The sequence below is a fragment of the Pezoporus wallicus genome, unplaced genomic scaffold (genome assembly GCF_028554395.1).
Source record: "Pezoporus wallicus isolate ANWC-B61680 ecotype Strahan unplaced genomic scaffold, APGP_CSIRO_Pwel_v1 scaffold_11491, whole genome shotgun sequence".
Classification (NCBI taxonomy): Eukaryota; Metazoa; Chordata; class Aves; order Psittaciformes; family Psittacidae; genus Pezoporus; species Pezoporus wallicus.
In genome coordinates, this window is record NW_026642649.1 from 7,883,885 (window position 1) to 7,904,622 (window position 20,738).

Sequence of the window (20,738 nt, forward strand, 5' to 3'; positions counted from 1 at the left end):
ATTATTCTGCTATTAAAAGGTCTTAAAAAGGCAAAACCATATGGTTTAAGAATGGAAACTGTGATAATTACATGTATTATGGTTAGAATATAGGTTTAAATATGTTTTTTTCCAACAGCAAAAGAGGAAAAAAAAAATCTGCTGTTAATTCTGGGTTTAAAGCAATCTTACACCACGGTTTCAGCTTCTGATTTCACAATGTTAATTAAGCATCATGGGATCAGAGTAACTTACAAGAGCTAGCTAATGCTTATCAGGCCACTGCAATTATTTTCACTTTTACTGTCATGACTATTCTATAACCTCTTTTTCCTTTTTAGTAGCAGTAAAGTATTATTTGGAAGAAAAATAAAGTGTTATCAGACATAGATTTTATACAGCAAATTTCTCGCACAGATTACTCCAGTAAAAAACAAAACTGTACGTAACATATATTAACTTGATCTATCAAAACCTATGCAGGCCATTAGAACAATATGACACTTGAACTTATAACAAGAAAATTGAAATGTTAATAATATTTTGTTTAGGGTGTTTTTAAGTAAAATAAAGGGAGTAAAGCTTATAACAAGTTTTATCCTGGATTTCAGTTAAATATCAAAGTTATGTAAGGACATCTGAGCACATTTACCTAACAGCAGTATTTCTTATCAGAGGTTTCATGAAGATACATTTCATTCCTCTAAAGTTTACCTACAGGATTTACACATGGTATAGGACTGAAATCTTGAACAGTGAGTTTCCCCAACGCTATTTCTGGTTTATAACTCCTTATAGGCCACTGCAGGCACCACATCTAGTGCCGGTACCAGGAAGTTATCCCTTGACACCCTCCAGAACTTGGGTTGACAGCATCCCACTGTACTGCCCTTGCAGCAAGTGTCAGAGATTAAAGTCTTACATAGACTCTGACATGGAGGTGTTCTGAACTTGTTCAAAGGAAATTATGTCCACCTTCCCATCCTAATTTTGTAACATATTCCTAACACAATGTCACCTCTCACTTCTCCCTGGATCCTGACACACAAGGTCTCAACCACATGAGAGCTCTAGTTTCCCAGGCTGTGTGCATGCACTTGAAAGAGGAATCCCTTCACTCTGCTTCTCTCTTCCTGAGGTCTCTTGGCTACGCAGCTTTTGCTTCCCAACTCTACATACCACTTTTTCATACAACTGTGGGCTGGAATTTTCCTCTTCTATGCTGCATTCAGTAAAGAATCAAAACGACTGTCAGGGCACTGGAACATTCATCCTGTAAGTAGAAGCTGAGGGAAAACAGTTTGTTCAGCCTGGAAAAAACAGTTTAGAGGAACCTCACAGCAGCTCCCAGCACCGAAAGGGTGGCCATCGGAGAAACATGGCCAGACTCTTCACTGAAGTGCAGGGCAGGAAGATGCCAGATAATGCACACAAATTGAAACAAGAGACGTTCTGAGTGGAAGTAATTTTTTTCCCCACCCTGAGAACAGCTGGGCAGCGGAACAGGCTGCCCAGAAAGGCTGCAATCTCTGTCCATGGAAGTTTTCCAGATCCAACTGGTTAAAACCCTGAGCTACCTCATCTGAACTCAGAGCTGAACTCTGCTTTGAGGAAGAGGTCGGCCCCGAGACCTTCTTAAGTCCCTTTCAATCAAAATTAATGATTGTCAGAGTAGGTTATTATAAGAACAGTAGCTTGGCAAATGCAAACAGTGACACCAGGTCAACCCAACTTTATGTAGACTGCAACCACCAGAGCATGAGCAACATAACACAGGGCAGGCAAAAGGATGAAGGAACACCTTAAGTGCAAAGTTAAGCGTTAAACATTTTTTTTTACTTAGCAGGAAAAAAAACTTCATAGTTTCATACTTGACTCTTAATGGCTCAAAGAACATGGAGAAAGTATTTTGGACATGAGATTCCTCACGGGATAGAGTTTTACCCATCTTTATTTACACATTTGGATTTCTCCGTTGCATTTCTCTCAGCATAATTTATGTTTGCACCATAGTTAAAATCTTACAAGAGCATTACATCCCTAGTTCTTAAAAACAACTCCTTTAAATGCCCAGTAACTGAAATAGGATTAGCTGCCACTGACTTTACGCAACCTTTGCATAATTTTGCCTGAAAAAAATAGTTCTAAGGCTGCACATTGCCAAGATCCAAGGAAAGTAAAGTAACCTCGAACAGTAGCTCGTGCCTGTGCCATGTTAACATCCCTGGAGCTACAGTCAGCAGCTGCAGGATTACATGCTAGTCATAACATACACTCTATCATACCAGATCTGCAGTGACAAGTTTCAACACTAAGGCTGAGTTGCTGAGGTGACAAGCCTTAGGAACCAAGCAACTGCAATATCTCCATGTACATTCCAGTGGTCCAAACACACAGAAGTGCTTATTACACATTTTGCTATCAGGCTGATGGCTTAGAGGATACACTTGCTTAACACCTTCCTAGGATAAAAGGGTGGCCATAATGATGCCAACAACACACCTAATATAAAAGCTGCCAAAGTCAAACTTTCCACCCATAGTTTTTGGAGCAAATTGAAAAATACTGGTGTACTCTGTTCCTGACTACCACCAAAACCACTGCATGCTGCCAGACTTTACACCACCTTTGCCACAGCCACCAGCATTTTAATGTCATATAACCTTTCGAAACTGCTCTTTGGCAATCTCTCTCCGATGTGATCTCTCTTCACACTGGTTGAATTCCAGTTCTTGGCATTTGAATTCATGGAAATAGATGTGACAGAGAGTACCAGTACTGCAATAGGTTCAAGAGATCTTTTTTTTTTTGACAGAGTTAAGACACCACATGGCATCATATATGCATGCAGCCCCTAAGGATCATTCTTCTCATATATGAAAGGATCCTTTCTATGGGAACAAGCTGTGTGAGAAAGCTGAAGTCCTTGAGCTCCTCCTGCAGAAAAGGGAATTAGCTTTTTGTGCCTACAACATGCAAGAATCTTTACACTTCCCCCAATATCCAGACATTATCGTGCTATTAAACTGAGTTTCTGGACACTTCCAGGGATTTTAATTGACTGTGCTAAGTCACCAATACAGAGATGGAAACGCTGCATGACAAAATCCTTTTCATAAGGGGATAATTGTTACAAAAGGCTGGCTTTATCATTTGGAGTTTTTTCTCTTGTATTTGGCATGAGCTCTTCTTTCAAAGAGAAACTCAGATAAATTGAAGAACATTTTATAAGTTCATCTATGTATCTGGCAAAGCAAAGTCTGATGCTCAAATCCTATATTCTAAAAGCATATTCTATACTTTCAAACATGCATATTTAAGAAAAAACGTTATAATCCCTCTGGGAATATAAAGAAATCAAATGTGGACATGGTACCTTAGCTTAATAAAACCCAAGGAAGACATTTACAAACTCTTTGGCCTGAGGGTCCCTTTAGGAAAAAAACACAACTGGTTCTGGTTTTTACATAATCTTGCTTCACTGGCACTATCCACAGGAGAGATTGCATCATATCCCTTCAGCCTGGACCACACAGTGGTATTCAGATAACAACTACTTTTTAAAGTGTATCCTAATTTGTTGAAAGCCATTTACTGGATTAGCTCTATAGCCACATGTCAGTGTAGCATTGTTTCAACAGATCTGAATTGATGTTATTCCTACCTTAACATTTTCTGTGTAAATTGTAAAGAAAAAAAGACTGACACTCCCTCCATTAAATATGAAAACCTGAAGGGAATTCATGTGCTAAACTTGCCTGGAGAATCAATGGAATTCAGGGGCCCAATTATTTCTTTTCTCCTCTTTCTGCTTTCATGTAACCTCTTAGAATTTAGGTCATTCCAATTACATTTGCCAAAATACCCACAAGTTTCTACATCTTTAAAGTCCTTACTTTTGACTTGTGGGGAGTAGGAAGTGTTTTAACACAGTGGGGAGTGGAAAGCATGTCTTAATACAGCTTGTCAAAAAATCGCATAGAATCATGGGTTAAAACTCTGTCAGTACTTACTAGCAAACACTGCTGGTACCGATCAACATCAAAACCAACTCTAGGCATAAGCTTTTGAATTAAGTTTCTATAGACCCCACATTCAATGCATCGTAAAATTTTCTGTTTGGCTGGTACTATGGATAGCTTTAAATCCTCCATAATAACAGCCTTTATGAGATTTCCAGGATTATCATTATGTTTTAAATGAGGCTATCAGCATCTGCTTGGACAGTGCCACCATTCATGCAGTTGTGCAGTATTCTGCATCACAAGATAACTTCAGTAGCGTTTGTGTTAACACACAGGGAGAAAGCAGCACAATCAATAGTTCTGCCTCTACTGAGCAAAGGACTCACTTCTGCAAAATGCTAGCAATGAGCTTCCAGTATTATGAAAAAATAATACCTATATTTAATTGCAAATTGTGGAAGTAAACGAGTCAATTTATATTTATTACAGATAAGTGCATAATTAAATTACCTTCTGTAATAGATTCTAGTGCCTTGCCAGCTGAAATCTCACAATGCTGCTCTTTACTCTGATCAGCAGCATCCTCTTCCTTAGTTGCAATCTTTACACCTTTTTAATGTTCTTGGGGTAAATTTACAAGATAAAAGCCATGAGTATAGCCTTCAATTTCCTTGCTTGCAAAGTAATGAACGCTGAGTTTCCGAAATCATTATAAGCATTTCTACAGCTAAGCTTTTAGCTGGGTTTCGTGAGTCATGATAGACTATGCAGACAATGGGTGTTTGCAGTTATGCAGCCAGCTGAAAAATATGTGTAGCCTTCTAAACATGGAACAGAAAAACTTGCCCGTGACTAAGGGGCTAGAATGAGAACACTTCTGTTCTCAGGGAATGTTAAGACAGACAGAAAGGGAGAAGCTCTCTTCAGGTGAGTGAAAGTGATACAGCTTAATGATTCTGGTAACCCTAATGCTCTTCTCAAAGCAAAGGCTTTAAGGTGTTTCCTTATCAACTTAGGAACTTGTTTGTAGTTTTTACTTCACAGTTACAACTTCATTTCTCAATAAGCTTTGGCTCTATGCCTATAGAGTAAATCAGTTTATTTGGGGGGCTCTCCTGTCTTTCTTACTTCCAGTTGACATCCCTGTTCCTTTATACTTCCCTGCCTCTGTAGTCTGAGAAACCAAAAGTGTTGCAATCATCCACCATATTCGATAAGCTAGAAGCTTTTCTCAAAGGGTGGACAGTACCACTTATAAGCAACGTGTTCCAGGCTCAGAGTTGAGAGCTGTGGAAAAAACACTCACTGTGAGGAGCTCAGTATAATTCCTTTAATTAAAATCTAGTGAAAACAGGAGAACTGGAATGCTTCAAGTAATTCATGGCAAATTCCTACACAATTCCTGGTATTCCCGCTTTGATCCTCAGCTCTAGTACTCCTGTCCAGATGACTTTGGATGTGGCTCATAAGAAGAGCCACTGCTGGCCAACATGCTGGTTGCCACTTCAGCTGCATCTCACATTACTTACCATTTCAAGAGGTAAGTGTTAAAGCATCAACACCACTGTGTTCTGCCTTGAAACTAGAAGTGCATTAAAGTAACTTTTAGAGATTGCTTACAACAATTGGGCTCGTAACTAATAGCTTCTCTGGTCCCTCAATAGCTTATTTTTTAAAAATCCCCCAAAATCCCACCTGGAAGCCACCATGTACAAGCAACAATCATCTCTACGTATTCAAAATGTGTTACGGAGATGTTACCAACCAGCTGCTAAAGTCAGCAAATGAAATAATCCCAGTACTGGCTTTTGTTGGATAGAAAACAGCCAATTTCTGGCTACTGAAGAAAGCAAAGCAGTTCATGTGCCACCCCTCAGTACACGTTAAAACCAACATGGCTTGTGTAATGAAAGAAACATCTAATTTCTATGGATTCTACATTTGGCAGAATGTCAGCTGAAACCCTCTCAGTGCAGCACTGTGTTAGACCCAATGACATTTCCTTCCCAGCAAAAGCGCAGTATTTCCTTCCCTGTTTTGCCCAGCAACGATCTCAAGTTTACTCCTCTTTTCTAACATTGTCCAGTATCACCTGATTCTTCCCTAAAAACAGAGTCATCCTCACATCACCCACTCTGTACTAGCAAAAGCTTAAGAAGCCAAGGAAGGATATAAGGTAGTTACTCATTCTTGATCTATAAATACTATGTAATTAATAGACATGGTCAAGTACCTATTTTGACATACTATAGGACCCTTTGATCCTTACAAACATCAGATCGTTTCTGACAACTTCCTTAACCAAAGCAGAATTAGTTCACTGGGAGTGAAGTGCCTAAAAGCCCAGCGGGAATGCTAAATTTGATGGCAGTCAATATTTGAAAAGCAAAAACATCTAAAATAAATCTTTTCAAAAAGCAGCTCTTTAAAGCTTTCTTTTTTCCACTGCTTATCAAATATACAGCTGCATGAATCTTAGTTGAAACAATTTACCTAACATTAAGTGACTCGGAAAACCAACCATTCAAACAAACCTTGTTAAAAAGAATGCAAGTCCATCCTAAATAAAAATCTGTCCTACAAGAAGTCACAAAAGTTTAGTGCTCTGAAGAGAAAATAGTTCATTAGCAGTATTCCCTTGTTTCTTAGTTGGCTGACAAACTACTGACGGCATCCAATACAGAACAGTATTATCCTACGTGAACAACAGCATCCCAGAATCAACCAGGTTGGAAAAGACCTTTAAGATCACCGGTTCCAACCATTACCCCCAGCACTACGAAGACCACCACTAACCCTTGTCACTGAGGGCCTCATCTACATGGCTTGTAAACACTTCCAGGGACAGTGATTCCACCACTGCCTTGGGCAGACTGTTCCAATACATCACCATTAAACAAATGGATCACTTTAGAAGGAGAAAAGCAGGGCTGACAGGGGGGTAAAGGGCTTAACTACTAAAAACATTTCTTCTGAGGGGTGCTTGGTCCTTAGCTAGCTTTCAGCACAACAAATCTCCATACACAGAAGAACACAAACTCTAGCAGCTTTTACATATCGATATGTCTATCTGTCAATCTATCTATATACATACCTATATGGGTCAGCGTAAGTAAACTGTTGCTTCTTAATTACACCAACATTTTCTCACCTTGCAGCATTACTCATCTGCCATTCTGCACAAAGCTGACTGAAATCTCAGCTGCAGTTACAACCTAATGAAGGAAAAGTATTCTCTTGCTTACTCAAGGTAAGAATCTTCTCCTGCTCAGAAAGTTCTAACTGGGTTCTACACAGCACTCCATCATTCACCTCTTCCCTTTCTGCCTTTACCTCACTATACAGGGCTTATGTAAAGCTGAAGCTTTACGAAGCAAGTGATCTTGCTCAGTATGAGTTGATACATTTTTTCTCCTACAATTAATTGTAATTTTTATCCATGTTAGAATGACTCTTACACACAAATAGGTTAAAACTAATCTCATTTAAGAAAGCAAAACAAAACCAAGTGAAACCAACAGTAAATCTATGAGGTGGGAGTGGATGCTAAGTCAGACTCTTGCAATTCAAGTATTTTTTGTGACTTGCATAGTAATCCACATACAGCAAAATGACTATTAAAGTTCTCTGTGTAGCTCAGATTTGCTTGTGAATAATCTCAGTCTAATTGTGAAAGCTGAAACATGAATAATAGCAGCACTCTCCTGCTCATCTTGCAGCAAATAGCCTCATTTTATCATATTATTTCTTTTCTCTTTCAGCATATTACTGTACTAGGAGGTTATAATGGTAACCAAATAGCTCCCATTTCTACCAGCATTTATGCTTATTTATGATTTATTTGGGAAAGGCAGTGCTCCACCAGGGCTCAAAGAAGCTATTTACCAGTTGTACTACACACACCTGTGTAAGGAAAACCTGCATTTTGTGTGCAGGAGAGGGTGAAACACACTCTTGACAAGAGGCACCTACCTTGCAAGCAGCTGACAATGCATTTTCTATACACTTACTGCATCTTGGCCCCAATTCCAGATGCATCTCACGCTTCAGACCCTAATACAGAGATGTATCTGTAGATATAACCTAGCCTAGGGTATTTAACCTATATATATCCTAAACCTATATATACACCTATAACTTAATTTGTCAGCCTCTGCTACTCCTAAATGTAGCGGACCTGTCAAAAGCTATTGGCCATCTTTCCTATGTCCAGGTTTTTTTCTAATCCTGCATGTTCCCATTGATCTGTGCAAATGCAGCAGCTCCACTGTCTGAGGAATATGAAGTTCTCCAGTGGCTTCTTAAATGTGCCAACTCTGATGCAGGCAAGTTCCTTACAAGGCACTGGGTTGAAGAGGCATCTAGCAGAACTCTAATGTGCCACTACTGCACATTTTTCAGCCAAAGTCTCACCCTTTGTATTAATTCACATTTAATTATAAACTGTGTCATTTTTTAAAATACAGTAAAACTCCACTCCCTGTTTTAAGAATTGAAATTAGGCACCAAAGGCTACTGCTGACTATTTAAAGGGATTGATTATATAACTTAGTGCCCAATTTAGCAGGTATGATGTCCTTCTGTGAAAAATAATCTTTATGCAGGTTAAGAACCTGCTATAGGCAATACTTTCACTAACACCTATACATCACCTGACTAATATTAACACTCTCCACATACAGGTGATACTTTCATGAATGCAAAGATTATGAATGCTTCTGAAACACATACTAAATAAAAGCAATACAAGTTTAATGACGTTTAGAAAAGGTGTGAAGACTTTTAACACATCTTAAGTGCTTGGCACATCCATGTGAAATCTGAAGCAGCTGACTGCAAATAGTGAGAAAGACCAAGACCAAATATACTATACCTCCTGAGATAAACAAGTATCAACTTCTTGAGACCATTAGCTCCTGCTCAAACGCCATTAAGGATATAAATATTGAGTGGAGTTCCAGAGCTATTCACATCTACCTTTTCAAAACAGCATGGAGATGGAGTCTTGAGTGACATGGTCTGGTGTGAGGTGTCCCCGCCCATGGCAGGGGGGCAGGAACTAGATGATCTTAAGGTCCTTTCCAACCCAAACCATTCTGTGATTCAAGCCAGTAAGAATACCTAAAGAGATTTATCAGCTACTGACACGTTAATGCCCTAATGCTGCTTGAGAAACCCTCAAATTAAACTCTGGGCTTTAGGATAGTCAAGAGCACTGAATTTGGCTGCTCTGGGGATAAATGGCCAGATCTGCACAGGTCCCTAAAGATAAGGTAAACTGTGATATAAGGATCCAGTCTGTCTGGCTGAGGCTGCCTGCTCTCTGCCACCACTTCATCCACTCTCCTGCCAGAATCAGCCATATATTAGCTTAGAAACAATTAATGAACCGAGATTTATCTAAACCCCAACCGGTGCTCAGCAGTGCCAGGGCAGATGCGCTGTCCCTGCCTGTCTCTGACTCTAGACAGCTGCTCTTTTGCCTTGTGTCTCCAGTGGGCCTTGGAACCACTGCCTCTGCAAACAACTGCTGTAAAAAAGGTTTCATAACGTTTAAAAGAGTTCAGCATTATTTTTTCTCTCCTCATCATCTAGACATGTATTAAATAAGCCTATTAGGTATTCTGAACACTTTAATTAACAAATTAGTTATGAACTGGAAAAAGCTGTCATGCTTCCTGTATTCGCTGGCCCATGGTAAATTAACATAAGCTAATGATGCTTTATTTTTATCCAGTTATTTGAGCTTCACTTTCCACAGACTTAGTTTCATGGATTGTGTTTGGAATGAAAAAGGTGATGTTTTCCCTCTTTAAAGTTAGTTTTTAAATGCATCAGTCTGACCTGGATGTACACTGGTAGTTTTATTTTCCCCTTTTAATGCTTCTTTTTCCTGCCCCAACACAAAAGCTGTTACCTTTCCTACTGCCCCATGTATCTATCGCTCCAGAGACTGAAAGAGCCTGTGGTTTCAGAGGAATGAGCTCTGTGTACACATTTTTATTTGTATTTTAAGAATTCCTTCCATAAAATAGAGGTATTTAGAAAAAAAAAAAACATTTCATTACAGCCACATCATTAATGCACAGAAAACAAGTGCTAACATCAACTGACTGAATCACAACTGTCTTTAAACCAGGGATAGAAGCATTCTTAAGGCTGATATGAACTGCACTGCTAATCAAAGTGGGGCACCTAGCTGTTTACCCTGAAGGTGAGGAATAAACAGAATCTATTATGTGGTAGGATATGAGGCAGCTGAAAATATACAGAAAACTGTGTGAATCCAACAATAACATTTGACCATGAAATAACAACTGTCAGGGAGCAAATGCCTTTCCTACAAGACTCTTCTTTCTAGTTCCAACAGAATTTGATGAGTTGAGCCTGAATTATTTGCAGATTTTAAAAGAAGAAAAACCCCAGAGGTTGAAGTTAGTGCTGTACAAACATTTTATTAGGGATAACAGGAAAAGGCCATGTTACTAATAAAATTGAAGTGTTTTCATTTACGCTCACAGGTAAAGGAACTCTTAAAGGAACTATGTCTTTAAGTGAATAACCCTCCCCCCCACAAACAAAACTAAACAACCCAAAACAAATCCTCAGTTACTTGTAGTTTAAACATTCCAGAAATACTGTTGTTCATAACTGTGTGTAACAAAAGTGCTGTATTTGGTACAAATATGTTTTGAAAGTTGCATTAATAAATGAGCCACTACAGGATAATTTTTTTCCAGACAAGAATAAGTCATTTTCCTTTATTTTTTTAAACTGGAAAAGTAATTATTTATTAGGTGATAACATTTAATTTGCCCTGACTTCTGATCACCAAACCTGATCCACTACATACTACACAGCATAGGTTCAGCAAACAAACTGTATTGGATTGTACAATGTGTGTTTGTCTAAAGCATATACTTACAGAAAGGGAACTGTTGTTTATTTAAAGGTTTAATTTAATTTATTAATGATTTAATTATTTATGAATAATTCTTACTCAGCAAGAGCTCTCTTACAGACAGACAAAAGCTAAGTGGATGCTACTACTCTTTTTCTCGTGGTTGGTACCATTCTCTTCTGGTACTCTATGCATTACTCTTTAAGTGCTTACCTACTTAAGGCAGACAACATTTAGTAACCTGGGCAGTGAATTTACAAGCCACTGGCAACTCTGTAGCAGCTTTCCTCCAAGAAAGATTTAACCAAAATGTAATAACTTACGTTGTGTATAGGTATTCTCAGTGTGCTCAAAGGCCTTGCTGACACAAGAAGACTGCCATATCTAAAGCGATGATCTATGGTGTGCTCATTATTGCACACTAGCTGTCCCTACCTGGACAACGCTAAAGCAGAGTGAGCACCTCCTTACTTCAAGATTCACAACCAAACTAAATTCCTGGCCAGTCCTGTGAAGGGACAAGCCCAGACAGCTCACAGAATCCCAGGTGACACTCACCAGCCCTTTAAATTAACTTTGTCAATGAACATGAGCCGGCAGCGTGCACTTGCAGCACAGAAAGCCAACCGTATCCTGGGCTGCATCAAAAGGAACGTGACCAGCAGGTCAAAGGAGGTGATCCTGCCCCTCTACTCTGCTCTCGTGAGACCTCACCTGGAGTATTGTGTGCAGTTCTGGTGTCCTCAACATAAAAAGGACATGGAACTGTTGGAACATGTCCAGAGGAGGCCATGAGGATGATCAGGGGACTGGAGCACCTCCCGTATGAAGACAGGCTGAGAGAGTTGGGGCTGTTCAGCCTGGAGAAGAGAAGGCTGCATGGAGACCTCAGAGCAGCCTTCCAGTATCTGAAGGGGGCCTATAGGGATGCTGGGGAGGGACTCTTCATTAGGGACTGTAGTGATAGGACAAGGGGCAAAGAGTTAAAACTTAAACAGGGGAAGTTTAGATTGGATATAAGGAGGAAATTCTTTCCTGTTAGGGTGGTGAGGCACTGGAATGGGTTGCTCAGGGAGGTTGTGAATGCTCCATCCCTGGCAGTGTTCAAGACCAGGTTGGACAAGGCCTTGGGTGAGATGGTTTAGTGTGAGGTGTTCCTGCCCATGGCAGGGGGGTTGGAACTGGATGACCTTAAGGCCCTTTCCAACCATAACTACTCTATGATTCTATAAAATCCATCTTGTATCTCATTACAGAAAAGTGATAAGGAATTAGAGAAGTATTGCAATTGGCTATATTTGAGATTTTAATAGGCATACTAAAAAGAGCCTAGGCCAAGTAACCTCAGATTTCTTCTAAGCCAAGGCTCTCAGAAGCATTTTTTAATGCTTGTAGAGCTGCTACAGGACAGATCTGATTGAATTCACTGGGAATGATGTGGGGAATAAAGACTCAAATCCCATTATAGATAAGTTCTTGCTTCTACCATTCAAAAGCCAAAATTTAAAACCCCACTGAGAAAAAACATCCTGCCTCAATTACACCTACGCCAACACTTAAAATTTCTCATGCTTGTTTTACAGACACATCAGTAATTCTGACAACAGGTCAAGGTCAGCAAGCTGATTAAAAAGCAACAGGAAAGCCTCAACAGGAGTTACACAGCCATGCTAAAAGGACTGCTTTTTGAACATCAGCTGTCCTAGAGGAACTTCCCCTTATATACCATTATTAGTTTCATTAGCACCTTCAGATTCCCCTTAATACCGGACTTGAAAGAGAGCCCTGCATACAAGATTTCTTCTTTATTCCACCATGCAAAAGATAATTTCCATACATCCAAAGATTCATTATGACTTTCATACTTTCACTGTCTGCTGGGATTATTTCTGAAGTTCTGAGACTCTGCTCAGTTTCAAGGAGCTTCCAATTACATTATATAACATTACATTATGTTGAAATAATGCAGAATTTCATCCCTAAATTAAAGTGGGATGAGGTGGATGATGGGCAGTATTAATTCTTGTACTAGTGAGAAGTATAAGGTCCAATAGCTTGGGAACCATTAAAAGGAAGATTGATAATGCATTATATCAAACATGCACTAAGAATCCTCCTTATGATGTGATGCAGTCCATTGATTCTACTGATGGCAGGTCGTAAGATATGAGACCTTATAACCTTAACATCACATATGCAAAAGCTACAATAGATAAAGCTCTAGAATGAACTGAAAAGCTTCCTCTCCTCTGATGCCACTTCAGTTAAGAGGGTGGTAACAATACGGACTACTTCTGCAGGAAAATATGTAAGACAAAAATGGAAGCAACTCTGAAATCTGTTTAGCTAGTCTACTATGGGGATTTCAGCTACTACGTGTTACAGTGCTGTCAATAACTTTATGGTACATATTTGTGTGCCGATGTGAATGAATCCCGTGTCAGACATTTTGAAAAGGAAAATTAAGTATTTTTCTCCAGTAATGTACTGGATCACTTAACATACTCAGAAACATTTGGTTTACACAGGTAGAGAATGTGAGCTGATAAAAAGTACTCTGAATATTCTCTCAGTTAAGAAGTAAATCCAAAGTAAGAAGTTTTCAGATTTTATAATATTCAAAGATCTAATGATGTCTGCACGTATTTAGATAAAACTGACAGGGACAGCGACAGAAAAGCCAGGTATATTTCTCCTCTCCTGTGGTGCTTTGTTCTCACAGACAAGCCACAGACATTTCAAAAATAATCTGTACCTTTGCTGTACTGCCACTGAACAGCCTAGTGCATTTTATACTTAAATATGAAAGCAACACTACAATACAATATAGCGTTAAGATTTAGTTTTGTACTCTGAAAAATTACTGTACTTTCAAAGGGATTATATGATAGAACTCTGTCTCAACAGTTGCTAGTTCAGCACCATTTAGCTTACTAAATCCAAGCTTTTGCTTATGGGCCCTTAACAGAATTCAAGAGTCACGATACCTTACGTTCCCCAAGCCTACTTTCACTAATGCAATTCACTGCATCATTCCAGTATCCACCTAAGTTTTGAGAACCTGACGTCTCAAAGCTTCTTCACCCCCTTTTCCTGGCAGAACTGACAGGGACAACAGTAGTTGTTAGAGCAAGTCACTAATTGCTTAAGTAGTAGCAGAGCAGAGAAACCACCTTCCTTAGCTCACACAGAGAAAAAGATAAAATAGTGCATATTTTCGTGCACCTTCTTGCTCCCTACTTCTTCCCATGATAACCAGATGAAAGCATTTTGCTTGCTTTTCACAGCTGCTATGATTGAAAGCGAGCAGGAAGAGAGAAAAGTCAGCCTGTAAGACAGTTGGGGTGCTTTGGGAATCAGGGAAAGAGAGCAGGTCTGAAATGCACACATTTGTTTTACCCCCAGGCCTCTGGCTCTTTGCAATTATGGAAACGCAGATTCACAGTTGTACCAATTACATAAATCAAAGACTCCCTTACTCACTGACACAGGGATTGAGGCTGCAAAGTTTAATAGTTTGGTATGAATTTGCAGGAGACTGAGAGACCTGCAGGTAACCACTGAGTCGTTCTTTCTACAATCAGCAACTTTTCCTCTAATTAAAAATAACTTTCTTATCCTGCTCCCTCTTCCTCCCCCTCCCCTCCCCCCAAAAATAAAGCAGCTCAGGATTGTTCTCTCTGCTTACTCTAACACATAATAAGCATCAGAAGGGGCAACGTAGAGGAGCATGAAGCACCAAATAAACAGATTTGGAGAGGCTAACTTTTCAAATCAAGTTTACTCTGCCTATCAGATCTGAATTTCCTTTGAAATAAGTCTATGTACTAACCGAGAAGTCAGTGAAGGCTTTCAGGGCTCTGAGCAGACAGCTGTGGAAAACAGAAAATATTCTCACATACTGACATAGCAAAATACCCTACACATATACCCTGGAGGCTTAATTTCCAGATCAATACCATTCCATGAAGTCTTGGGTTGTTTTTTTTTCCCCTAGATCACTAGTTATGGGATTTGGAAACAAAGTGATAGCAAATATTAGGACTAAATTTGTGGGTATTTCTGCTTCTGAAACATCCTAAAACCTGCTGAAAATATTAAACTCTTTGATGTGCATCCTTCCAATTACAATATTTATAGCAGGAAACTAAACCAGAACAACTGCAGTCACAACTGCAACCTTCTTGACATGATGGGACTGTTCAATATTTTAGTGTTTTAATCAACAGAATAAAATATACTATCCCTTTGGCTAAAGTGTTTTGGCAGTCTGGAGTGAAAGGCCAGTAAAACAGCCAAAAAAAAGGTATCTGGGTTGGAAACCAGAATTTTCAAATGCCCATTTCCTTAATTTAAAGGGTCAGGGGCTGGAGGAGGGGGAGTTCTTTCCATTTAATGACTTGAACACAGTGTGGTTTAAATAGCATGTTTGATTTGGGAACCTATTAGCTAATAATGACTCTTTGGAAAGAAAAAAAAATGGATTCACTTATTACTAGTGTGATATCTGTAATCCCAGGATGTTGTGAAATAGTGCAGCATTCAGAATGAGCTATTTCCCATTTGTAAAAGCAGAAGCATAAACATAGGGAAAGCAGATTTCCCATGTTAAACACATTCCTGAATTCTGCAGTACTTTTACTGTCACTAGAATTAAGAAAGCAAAATTGGGTTATACACATATTGAAGCTTCAGTTTTGGAAAGCCTGCATGCCAGGCTTCATAGGAATAAAAAGATGGGTGACAGCAGTCTAAAGAAGTTGATATTTAAGCAAATAGGTGCAACTATATTTCAAATGATCTTTTGATAGTAGAAATTAAGCAAATGTTTGATTAATGACAGCACTGTAGATCCTTCTTGCTAAAGAAGCAGCATTAAAAGAAACAGCACTGTAGTGATTATACAGGTCAGAAAGGGGAGGGTAAATATAACTAAGGAAAAAATAATCCAAATGTGTGATTTGCCTTTCTCTTACAACTAAGTAGTCTAGTAAACTAGAAGGAGAAACAGTCATGTAAAATCAATTTGAAGATCCTGCCCAGCAAGCTGATGCAATGATTCTATTAAAGTGATTCTAGACACTTTCTTCCTGTTACAGAACACATAACAGAACACAAACAAACATAGCTGTGATAAGATACAGGAGAAGTCAACCTAAATGATGAGCAGTGTTTTAGAATTTCACTGTTCTTTGACTTCTTTCATGTAGGCAATGAACAGTTGAAAAGAGATTCAAAAGCCTATCAAAACCTGTGTTCAGGCATTCTGCAACAGAAAAAGAACTACTAAAAAGCACGTAACAAAGTAAAGGCAACTGAGTTTTACTGAAGAAAAATCCAGCAACAGGCATAAACCAGCATCTCTTCCCATTTAGAAAGGGCCTTCTAAATTTCTGGAGCGATTAACAATGCTCTCTACTAGTCTACAGGCCTAAACCCAAAGAAATTGCCAATGCTCCTGATAGGCCACAGGCTTTCCATAAACATCTGCAGGGCTCAGCACCAGAACTTGCGAGTCGTATTTTCTCTAAGCCTGTCTTCAGTTTCTCTTCAGCTTGTGTAGCTGTAATAGCAACTCTCTAATACCCAGTTAACACAGCCTTAGTTTTGTGATGGCATGGGCTAGTGACTATCGGTATATCAATTCAAGTATATATATATTTGTACATAGACATTCTGCAGAGAACAAACTAGTACTGTAGAATAAAAATGTAATGTAGAGGACTACAGTCACAGAGATATTGGAAGTACAGGGTGGTACCAAAGGGAGAAGGGCTATAAACAACGTAACAGGTCAATTACTAGCCATTAAAAGAATGCAACCTTGGGAGCTGACTGATTTTAGAAAACAAAGAACAAGACAAAAAGACAAAGGACAAGAACCCTACACATACAGAGAACTCAGACAAATGCAGTTGCAGAAGAATAAATAAAGATCAACATCACAGCTTTGAGGCTACCAACAGGGTAATCGCCCTACCCACTGAGGGACCAGAGTGCCCTGCCCAAGAGCTTGGGAGTCCCATTTCAGCCCCCAGGTTCTATGTGAGCCATATCATAGGTGGATCCATGCCCAGCCCAGATGGTATTCTTCCTCACTTAGGGATTTTGCTTGCTGGCTTGACAGACCTGGCTCATCCCTTCCTGTGTGCTGATCTCCAGGCAACTGGCACCACCAGTTTTAGGAGGCAGAATACAGTATCTAGGCAGGACCAGCAGAAATCCTACAGGAGCAGGACAAATAAAAGCAGCACTGCCAGTAAGCCAACCTTCTACAAGTCTGCTGTTTTGCCTAGATCTTCAGGATTTAGAAGATCATGACTACCGTCACTTGCTCCTTCTTCATCCATACAGGAAAAGCATTTCTCAATCCTATGCTCTTAAAGTCATTTCATTATACCACTGACATGTATTTTGGGTAGAAAATAAAAGTTTGGTATTGATACACAAGAATTAGTGAAATTTTCAATTTCAGGATTTTCAGATTGATATTAGTTAGAAAAAAAAAAAATCAATAGTATTCAGAATATTAATTCTGTTAATCTGAAGTTTCACGTTTAAATGTATAATTCCTGCAAAATTATTTATGAGATGTATATCAAAATGGTATAATATCCATAATATCAAGGAAAGCTATCAAAATTCCTGTCGGTAAAGATAAAGACTTGTTTTCAGACTGTGACATAAATTTGCCTAGCCCTAGGATATAATTAGACTAGGTAGACTGAAGTTACACACCTATTCTTCCAACGACCAAAACAGGTGGCATTGCACTGAGCAACAGCAGTCAGTGCTAATGCAGGAAACAAGTTAAATCAACAAAGTGCATCAAAGCTGTTTAGGTTTGCTCCAACAACCATGAACTTGCAAATGTCCATTTACCCGATGAGCACAGATAAGCCTTTTTAACTGAAGTCAATTGTACAACTGCATTGTGTGAGTCCATCGACACGCCCATGATGCTGTATGTTATTAGTGGTGCATTCCTCCATGCACTGCAAGGGAGTGCTATTACTGTCACATACACTGAGCAGCTGTCAGACAACAAAGACTTTGTTAAAGCAAACAAGCAAGAATATTTTACATAAAAGCATTTTCGTATTAAAAGTATCATCTGTTGCTTTTTCAATATCTGAACGTTAACGTAGAGAGCACTCCTTACCTCCTCTCTTGTTTAACTTGGCATACCCAGGTACATAGCTGCTTGTCATAGATGATGAACTGCTGAAGGAGGAGTGGGGTAACGCTGAGACCAAAGGCTCATCACACTTCTCTGAAACACAAGAACACAGATTCACTTTATACTGTTAATAATTCATACATATTAAGTGGCAATGTGCCTTTGATTTTTCTGCTGGGTTATAACATAACCTTGTTATTTTTTACACATGAAATGCATTAGGCTACAATCCAATATTTTAGTTTAAAAAACCCAACCACAAACCAAACAACAGAAATTCCCAAACCCCAAACCCACACTGACAAGCAACAAGAAAAAAAATCACCCCAATACCCACAAACACATACACACACCCCTCAACATGGGAAAATAAAGGCTTCAATAAAGGCGAGAATTAGCTAATGGTGCTGCCTAACTATATGCCACCACTCTCCTTCCAGATACTACAAGTGAACAAGCAAGCTGGCCCTGACACATCTGAAATGGCTTATTCAACATGAAAACCCAGTGCTAATGAAAAGTATTATCATGAAAGCTTTGTAACAAGTAGCTAAGATAAAACCTCTCAGTACTGTAACTGAAGTGCTGATAAACTGATATCTTAAAAAAGGAAACCAATTCGGGTACATTAATAAATGCCGATGAATTATCACTTATTACAGATTTACTTTAGAACTTAGCAAAATACAAATTATTTTGGTGTGTTTGTTGTTGTTTTGGTTGGGTGCCTTTTAAACAGGATCTCTAGAATCCATGAGTACGTCACATCTATTTTACCCAGTATAAATAAGACTTTGTATTAGCACCTGAGATGGAAAAAAAAAAACCCAAAATCAGAATCTTTCCCTTTCTAATGGAAAAGTTTAAAACAAATCCACTGTTGTATGAAGTTACATAAATCAGAACAAAGAGAACTGCGTTTTGATTTTTCAAATACCCAAGTAATATACTGCCCTTTGCCCTTTTTCCTCAATTACTTCAACAGAGGAATAAAACGTGGGCTACATTACTCATTTACATTTCAGGTACAGCCTAAAAAACTTCATCATCTACACCAGATGTCTTGATTCATCCCTTCATCCTTTTGAACACACAGACTGCAACACAGGCACTGCTGCGAGCAGAAACACCTCAATTTATACATCTAGAAAGCACTACACCACTCCTGTTTCTGTTTGGCAGGATATTTTAGTGCTCAGCCACACCATATAATTTTGGTACTACTAGGAAATAGTGATGTGGTCAGACTGGATCATACAGAGACTGAATTAATCCTACCATGAAAAGAGGAACCTCAATGGGAAAAAAAAAAACAGGCTTGTGAGCAAACCAAGTCATTTATAATGCAGGTCTCCTAAAATTTCCAGTCTCATGTAATGAAAAATAAAATTATTTTCACAGCAATAGAAACTGAAGCAATGAAATACAGGAGAACATTTGCTCATGAGTCAGTACTCTTGACATTTAACAAAATAAGTAAGTTTCCTTCACAAATCTCCAACAGTTTGTTAAGGGAGAAAACAAAACTCATACCAGCATAAAAGCACAGGTAAGGGGAAAGTACAATTGCTTTGCACTGAATTAAAGGACAATTCCAATGGCTTTAAAGTTCACTACCACACTATTTAATGATGGAATTTTGACAGGGGAAAATAAATGGTTGTAAGCATTATTGTTTATACCACAAAATAAAAGGACCAATTCACCTCTTCCCTCCTTGCCCTGCCTTGGATGTGGCCACACATGGTCAAGAGTCTGTAGCCACAGAGGCACCATGCCTGAAGCTCACATCACGCCATCTAAAGCAACACACCAGGGATGCACAGGAGCAAACCCTGGCAGCAGGGGCACAGCACGGAGCAAAGGCTTACGTGGGTGCCAGGCTGCTGTGATTTCAGTCACAGTTCAAGGTCAGAGCTTCACAAAAGAAGTGGTTTGGGCTGAAAGGGACCTTAAAGTTCATCCAGTTTCAAGCCCCCACCAAGGGCAGGGACACCTTCCACTAGACCAGGTTGCTCCAAGCCCCGTCCAACCTGGCCTTGAACACTGCCAGGGATAGGGCAGCCACAGCTTCTCTGGGCACCCTGTGCCAGCGCCTCAGCACCCTCACACGGAAGAACTTCTGCCTAATGTCTAATCTGTACCTCCTTTCTTTTGAGCTTAAAGCCATTTCCCCTTGTCCTATGTCACTACATAGATTTTTTATTATTTGTAAAAAGTCCCTCTCCAGATTTCCTGTAGCCCTTCTTCATATTACAATCACAGAGTTAAAGTTTCTCAACTATTTATCTACAGTATTTTTTCAGTTGTTCAAATAAACAGGTTTTCAACATAAAGACTGCTAGCAATCTGCTCTCGCTGCCTCTTCACTGGTAGTAGCTAGAGAGTTGAATTAATTTGCCATTAATACTGTTCTTAGGTAAAACGCAAAGGAAACATTTGAACAAAGAAGTACACATAAGCAGAAATATTTTACAAATACATAACAAAGTCTCTTTATCATATTTTCCAATGCTTATCTTATGCAATATTGACTAAGAGAAATATATTCACATTCATAATGAGAGCTAAGGCTGAATATCTGTTCCGTTGGGGGGGGTGGGGTGGTATATTTTTTCCAAGCAAATCATAGGGTTAGATGGTTTTCCCCACACCTATACTTTCACACTGGGGGCTGAGGAGAAAACTCCCCATCTGTATGGAAGAATATAAG

The 20,738-nt window shown here is 39.2% G+C and overlaps 1 protein-coding gene across 2 annotated transcripts in view; it reads right to left on the reverse strand.

Annotated features, from left to right (window-relative positions):
• The window catches only part of CNTNAP2 (contactin associated protein 2), a 1,008,227-nt gene that overhangs the window by 676,464 nt on the left and 311,025 nt on the right, over nucleotides 1-20,738 (reverse strand). For both annotated transcript variants that reach the window (XM_057431243.1, XM_057431244.1), the window contains exon 2: nucleotides 18,008-18,118. In XM_057431243.1, coding sequence (XP_057287226.1) covers nucleotides 18,008-18,118 — 111 coding nt within the window. The remainder of the gene's footprint in view (nucleotides 1-18,007; nucleotides 18,119-20,738) is intronic.